The 7,902-nt window shown below is 38.9% G+C and overlaps 1 protein-coding gene across 1 annotated transcript; it reads left to right on the forward strand.

The window, feature by feature from the left end:
- Nucleotides 1-255: 255 nt before the first annotated feature.
- LOC120018275 (L-amino-acid oxidase-like) lies at nucleotides 256-6,044 on the forward strand. The gene is given in 6 exon segments (XM_038961384.1): nucleotides 256-2,935; nucleotides 3,116-3,228; nucleotides 3,438-3,639; nucleotides 4,225-4,293; nucleotides 4,458-4,594; nucleotides 4,706-6,044. Coding segments are annotated over 5 exon segments (1,197 nt in total). The 5' UTR covers nucleotides 256-2,935; nucleotides 3,116-3,205; the 3' UTR covers nucleotides 5,472-6,044.
- The last annotated feature ends 1,858 nt before the right edge of the window (nucleotides 6,045-7,902 follow it).

Consider the following 7,902-nt stretch of genomic DNA (forward strand, 5'->3'; position numbering starts at 1 on the left):
TATAATTTACAAACAAAGCATTAATTTGTGTTTAGTGAGTCCACCAGATCAGAGGCAGTAGGGATGACCAGGGGTTTTCTCTTGATAAGTGTATGAAGTGGACTTGGATCCTTTCAAAATGTAACAAGTACTTTTGGGTGTCATGGAAAATGTATGGAGTAAAAATTGCATTAATTTTTATAGGAATGTAGTGAAGTAAAAGTAGTCGAAAATATAAATAGTAAGGTACAGATACCCCCAAAAACGACTTAAGTAGTACTTTAAAGTATTTTTACTTAACTTTACACCACTGGATATAAACGCATTGATTCTTGAAGAATATAACTTATAAAGGCCTAATGCGCTTAGTTCAATTATTGTACCCTATCAAAACCCCAAATATAAGCTTGTTTTACTGAAATGTTTATAAACAATGTAAATGTAAACAAACCCTGTATAGCCTCAAAACATATTAAAACTATAATTTTGATATAATGGATGGTCAGTCCTTGCATCCATACCGACGGGAAACATATTGTGGGAAGTGAGTTGGCAACTGGAGGGTTGCTGGTATCAAATCCTAGATGCCATTGCCTGCCGTTGTACCCTTGACCAAGGCAACAACAGCTTCCCGGTGCCCACCGTAGCAGCCCCCCGCACCTCTCCAAAACCTGTATGTGTGTCTTTCGGAGGGGTTGGGTTAAAAGCGGATGTCAAATTTCGGTTGGAACTTGTGTGCAATTTACCAATAAAGTGATCTTAATACATTTGAGAGTGGTTATATTTCGCCGTCGCTTAGCTTTTTACTAAAACAGATGCGGGGTTCGCTTTGTTATTGTTTCAATTAAGTATTCTAGCTTTAATAAGGCTCAAATGCCAATCTGTCTACAACACCCAATACAATAAAAGCCAGGTGAACGTCAACGTTTTAGCGTTGCTTCCCAAATGATACCCTTTTCCCTTTGTAGTACACTACTTTTACCCATCCCAAATAACACCTTTTTTTGTAGTACACTACTTTTGACCAGGACTCACAGCGCAATGTATAGAATAGGGTGCCATTGGGATGCATTAATGCTGTTAATAAGGAAGTACGAAACATTTTGGGAGATTTACTTTCGTCTTGTTCTTTTTCTGTTTATCATTTTTGTTATAAAGAGTAATATACCAATCAAGTTATTATGCATGTTGAAAGGTGCATTGTGGAGCACATTCATTGCATTATCACAGTTAATGTGTTGCTGACTGTTTACATCACATTCATTAAAAGGCTTATCAAACGGCTTTTGATATGTATCCAATTCTCTATTAACGGAAATAAAGGAATTCCAATGATGTAACCCTTTTGAAACCTTCACGTTTACTTTCGATTGCACTCCTCCTGCACTATAAACGAAGACAGGCTTATCATTTGACATCACACTAAGGTGAGTAGACGTTCTGATTGATTTAACCTAATCGTCAATGTATGTATCCAATTAAATATATCTCACTATAGAATCTTATCTTCGAATCTTAAAATACAATTTCTCTATATCAGGTTAGGTAAGGCAAGGTGAACTTCAGGTGACACTAACATGCACTATAAAACATATGGTGGGAAGGGGGAAAATAGGTGTGCTGGTGAATAGTAAACCTCACTGATCTAATTTGTTCAGTGTGGTTGAATCTCGAGCTGGTGTGGGAAAATATTAATTTCCGAACTCAGGAGCCCACATAGGTCACTCATTAACATACGTTGGGTGCAATTTCACACATACCATGTGTGATTTCCAGTCTTTCATGGTGAGACGCCAAATTGTAAGAATCCTAGAAAAGATTTAGGCTAAGTAATAGAGCTAAACTATATAGCTCAGAGATATTTGTTTCATTCATGCATATCGCTTTTGAGAAGTTTCCATTGATGAAGGTGAGTGGTCTCCAATGAAGGTAGCCTACCTGTATCAGTTTAAGTGTGTAGGCCTAATGATGTATTCATATATAGGTGTTTTAAGGTAAGTCGTTATGATATGCATGATTCGCAAATTAATGTTAATATCTTAATTTAATAAGCAACGAAAACAAATGTGTAACTTAATATTGGTGGGGTGGGGTTCAATATTATATAACATATATAATATTAGTAAAACAAAGTCAATCACATTATCTAGGCTACAGTACTTGCCTCCACATTTCGCTTTAGGTTTCTATTTCTCAGCATCACTAGAAAAGGGAAAGCAAGGACTCTGGGCTTAGGAGTCAAGATGATACCCTTTGTGGCGTTGGGCAAATATTGTAAGTATTTTCCTTTTTTATTAAACACATCTTACTTTAGCTTAGTTATAATGACAAATTGACTTGTGTTCAAAGTTCATAGCCTATATTTTTGTTTATTTGAAGAATTTGTAAAAATGTATTGCGTCACCTTATGGGGCAATGCAAATACAAATAAAAATGTAATCATCAATGTATAATTGCAAAACAATAACTTCTGCTTTTGTAAAAACGTGTTGTTGAATTCCTACAAATCATTGGAAAGTAGTGAAGGGGATGTTCAGGAACATTCTAAAAGTCATTCTAGATCTAGTTTTGTGATTTGGGGTGGAAATAAGAATAGCCCAGCAGACTGTATGCCATTCATGTATGTTGCATCTACTTTAATAACATATCCCTCCATATCCCTTTTAAAAATACATTTGTACATGTTTTTTTATATTGTAAGCCTACAGGCCTATTAAACATTTACTTTTGCTCTTTTCCAGTTCCTGTCGCTATAGTTGTGATCATAGTTTTCAGTGTCAATGGATACATTGAGGATCCTCTTTTCGACTGCCTGCAAGATTCAGACTATGCCGAACTCCTTGAAATTGTGAACAGAGGTCTTCCCTTCACAAAGACACCTCATCATATTGCCATCATCGGTGGTGGTATTGCTGGACTGACTGCAGCAAAGTTTCTGGAGGACGCAGGGCACAAGGTACAGTATCTTTTGTATAATTTACTGTATCAATGTCAACACAATTAATATCATTGACATATGCTAATTTACTTACTGAGAAAGGAATTTAGTGTCAGTATTGTAATTGTCTGGTTATGACTAATAATATGCCTACAGTGCAAAAGGGGGAAACTGATAGTGTTTGTTTTTTTGGACAAGGTGACTTTAATAGAGGCAAGTGATCGAATTGGAGGACGGGTGGAGACCTACAGAAATAGAAGAGAGGGATGGTATGCAGAGCTGGGTGCTATGAGGATCCCTAGCTTTCACAAGTGAGTAAAGCCTATTGTCCTACCACATGAAATAAGTAGCTACCTCTTATCCCGTCTTCATATGTTATTGTTCAAAAGATGTCAAGCATCCTATCTCAAATGAATCATTATCAGATACTGGTACATGTCCTATAGAGTTGCATAAGAATGATAGCAAGTGTACTTTAACCATCAATACAATGTTAACTATGGCATTTTTAATTCAACAGAATTCTTTTATCATTTTCATCAAAAATGGGCCTTGGACTGAATCCATTTATCCAGGATGACATCAACACATATTACCATGTGAACGGGTTGCTGCAGAAAACATACAGGGTTAAAGAGAACCCAGACGTGCTGAACTATCCCTTGACCTACAAGGAAAGGGGAAAATCGGCTGGTCAGCTCTTTGACTTGGCCCTGTGGAAGGTGTGTGCAAAGGGAGGGGGGGGGCACCCACCATTCGCGTTGCAAAATAAATGTAGACACGTTATTCAATCATTGCACCCACACAGCTTGCGCGCGACAAAGAACATCTGCGTAGCCAGGCACTAAAATAGAACTTGGTTCTATTTGTGACGCTTGACGCACTGCAAGTCCCACCTCTCCCATCTCCTCATTGGTTTTTAGGAGCATATACCCACATGGGTGATTGAAAGATGAACTGAGGTCCACACTCCAGTCGGTGGTGGTAATGCACCATATAGTTGGTTGCCAACCGCAATATAACGTCCAAAGAAGAAGCCTGGAAGGAGGAGAGATTACTAGAAACGAACTCTGTTTACACTTTTATCTGTGGATTAATTGTCGGAGTAGAGGACCTTGTGCATTTCAGGTAAAATAACAACCCAATGATTAAATTAGATGGCGCACGCGGACGCACGCACGCGGTCTGGTCAGCATGTTTAGACTCCTGTGGTGGAACACTGTGTAATATGTTAAATGTTGTTATATACAGGTATGTGTCACATAACACAGTTATAACAAATTATTTATACAAATTATTTGTTGTAGATAAGGGATGATATGAAGACAGCTGGCTGCGAGACCATGTTGAGAAAATATGACTCGTACTCAGTCAAGGTAAGAAAACACTTGGTTGCTTATAGGTAACCATCAGACAAGATGCAGGATTATTGTCAGACTCTAAATTGGTATGCACTTTGCCACTTTCCTTACTAGAAACGGGAACAAATGTATTTAAATATCTTTATTCAGCCATTTTAATGAGTGTTGTTTTCTGACAGGAGTATCTAGTGAAGGAGGGGAACCTGAGTCGTGGTGCCCTGCGCATGATTGGAGATATCCTGAATGAGAACAGCCTCTTCTACGCATCACTTACTGAGATGCTGTATATTCAGTCGGATATCAATGACAACACTGTGTAAGAACACCACTATGCACATACAATCAAATTAGACACCCTGCCCTACATCTAGTGTTTGTTAAGTTTGTTAAGTAGTGTATTAAAGTAGTGGAATGTTCTGTTTTTCAGCTATTACGAGATCACTGATGGGTTTGACCATTTACCAAGGGCATTTTACCAGGCCCTCAACTGCACTATCCTTCTCAACTCCAAGGTCTGACTCATCAGTCAAACCAGCAGCAATGTGACCATATCCTACCAGGACTGGCGTGATCCATCCTCTCTGACCAACCTCACAGTAGACTATGCCCTGGTGACAGCTACAGCAAAGGCCACTCTCTTCATGGACTTCCAACCCCCGCTGTCACCCCAGAAGATGGAGGCCCTGCGGTCCGTGCACTACGCCAGCTCCACCAAGGTGGTCCTCAGCTTCAGCGAGAGATTCTGGGAAAAGGATGGTATCAAAGGGGGGAAAAGCATCACGGATCTCCCCTCTCGTTTCATCTACTACCCTAGCCACAGCTTCCCAGGCACGGCTGGGGGGGCTCTCCTGGCATCCTACACCTGTTCCGATGATTCCACTCTGTTGCAGGGGGTGAGCGAGGATGAGCTGAAGGCCTTGGTGCTGGATGACCTGGTAAAGATCCATGGGGAGGCTATACGTCCTCTCTGCACTGGAGGGTTGGTGAAGAAGTGGGGTCTGGATCCCTTCAGCCTGGGGGCTTTTGCCATTTACACACCTTACCAGCAGACGGACTACGCCTCGGACCTGTTCAGGAATGAGAGCAGGGTCCACTTTGCTGGGGAGCACACGGCACTACCTCACGCTTGGATTGAGACTGCCATGAAATCTGCACTAAGGGCAGCCAGGAACATCAGTAACCTGGAAGGATAGACATCTGGGGCCTGGGCACATCGGTTTTATTTTGAATAGCTTGAGAGGTTGAATGTTGACAAACTAAATGACGAAATCCAATGGCCAAACCAAAAACTATTTATTTTGATAAAACATTTTTAGTACTGTCTGATGATGCATTCGGTAGTATTCATGTGTTCTGTTTACTGGCCTATTTACAAGTCCTCTTCAGGGCAAAATGTACATACTTTTTCCCCTTTCTAACCTGTTATTTATTTTTGTGTGTACTGTTTTAAAATGGCCATTTTGTTAAATAGCCTACAGTATTTTACAACATAACTATGTCAAATGATGTTGTCACACAGATGTTATAGAGATGTTATGAGAAGCACTGTGTAGGTGTAGTTCTTGGGCCTATTTTTTTATTTTAATTTTAATAAAGCTGTATTGCAACCAAATACTTTGATTCCCTAGCATGTCCAATTTAGGCCTACCTGTTGAATAATTGTACTGTGGCATATCATCATTTTAGGCAAAAGGCTGTTATGGGTTCGATGCATAAGGTAAAACATCATGCACAGTTCTCTTACAAAATAAAAACATTATAGCCTATTTCTCATTGTCTAGATCCCATCAATGGGCACCCTTCTGCACCATCTGCGTGAACCGGTTGGTTATAGACAAGGTAGTGTCAATGAAGCGGTCAACACAGCTCACGAGGCAAGTCTCTGTCCGTGAATCCATTTTTGAACTCGGGCTCCCCTCCATGCACTTGTCGAGACAGACATATGTGAAGTTATGCATCTTCAAAAGAAGCAATGAATCAGCTAAGTCAACTTCCATGTGGAGGTCTCAAAACAGAAATATAAGATTCCGTAATCAACTCGCAATTCGGTTTGTCCATTCTGAGAAAAAACAAATGCAAGATATAGTTCAGAATAGTTCATGTACCTAGCTTTAGTTAGCTAGCTAACTAACAGTAGCTAACTTCGTAGCATAAATTCTGATGTATGTAGCTAAGCTACCTACCTGGGCCTGAAACTGCGCTTTCTGTTGTTCAATTGCGATCATCCTTTGGAGCTCTGAAGCATCAGCCTTTTCTGACGAATTTAAATCAAAGCCGTCCATTACAGTACCTAGGATTGGTTACAGTCGGGTTAATTCAACCGGTAACGTTAGAGCTGATAATGACCTTCTCTGTAGGCTTGTGCGTTTGTTGCTCAGTGGTTTGTTGTAGGTTTGCTCCATCACGAAGATAATTGACTAACAGGAGTCAAGACTTTCCAATATTTTCAATGTTCAGCCTCTATTTTAAGTAAGGCCAACCCATTTTTTTTCTAAAGCCACAATATGTAACTTTTTGGGCTACTTGACCAAATTCACATATAATTGTGAGTTATAGATATATAATTCTCATTGAAAGCAAGTCTAAGAAGCGGTATATCTGTTCTGTGTGCGATATTCCTATGCTTCCCCTTCTAAAGTTTAGTTTTTGCTATTTTACTTTTGGTTTTATACACCAGCTTCAACCAGCTGAAAATATAATATTTTTGGATATGGAAAATATATTTCACAGCTGTTTAGATGGTACAATGATTCTCTACACTATACTTGCTTGTTTTGTCACGTGAAATTAGGGGAACTATTCACATTTTTGCAAACAGGAAATGGCGGAGCATTTTCTGTATATTGCACCATTAATAAAACAATGTGAACGTTTTAATAATAGGATACCCACATGCAATCTAATGGATAGATTCTGTTCAGGGGATAGTTCACCCAAATTATATATTGGTTTCCTTACACTGTAAGCAGTATATGAACAAGGTATGGCATTTGAGGCACAAATTCAATGCAAGTCAATGGATCCTACAATATATTAGCATTTTCACAGTGGTGGAAAAAGTACCCAATTGTCATTCTTGAGTAAAAGTAAAGATACCTTCATAGAAAATTACTCAAGTAAAAGTGAAAGTCACCCATTAAAATACTACTTGAGTAAAAGTCTAAAAGTATTTAGTTCTAAATATACTTAAGTATCAAATTCCTTATATTAAGCAAACCAAATAGCACCATTTTCTTGTTTTTTATTTATTTACGTAAGCCAAGGACATACTACAACACTCAGATCTTATTTTACAAACGAAGCATGTGTGTTTAGTGAGTCCGCCAGATCAGAGGCGGTAGGGATGACCAGGGATGTTCTCTTGATAAGTGCATGAATTGGACCATTTTCCTGTCCTGCTAAGCATTCAAAATGTAACGAGTACTTTTGGGTGTCAGGGAAAATGTATGGGCGTAATAAAAAGGACATTATTTCCTTTGGGAATGTAGTGAAGTAAAAGTAGTCAAAAATATAAATAATAAAGTAAAATACAGATACCCCAAAAAACTTCTTAAGTAGTACTTTAAAGTATTTTTAGTTAAGTATTTACACCACTGAATTTTCACGCACCAACCTAAAGTATCT

This window comes from Salvelinus namaycush, chromosome 23 (assembly GCF_016432855.1).
Source record: "Salvelinus namaycush isolate Seneca chromosome 23, SaNama_1.0, whole genome shotgun sequence".
NCBI lineage: Eukaryota > Metazoa > Chordata > Actinopteri > Salmoniformes > Salmonidae > Salvelinus > Salvelinus namaycush.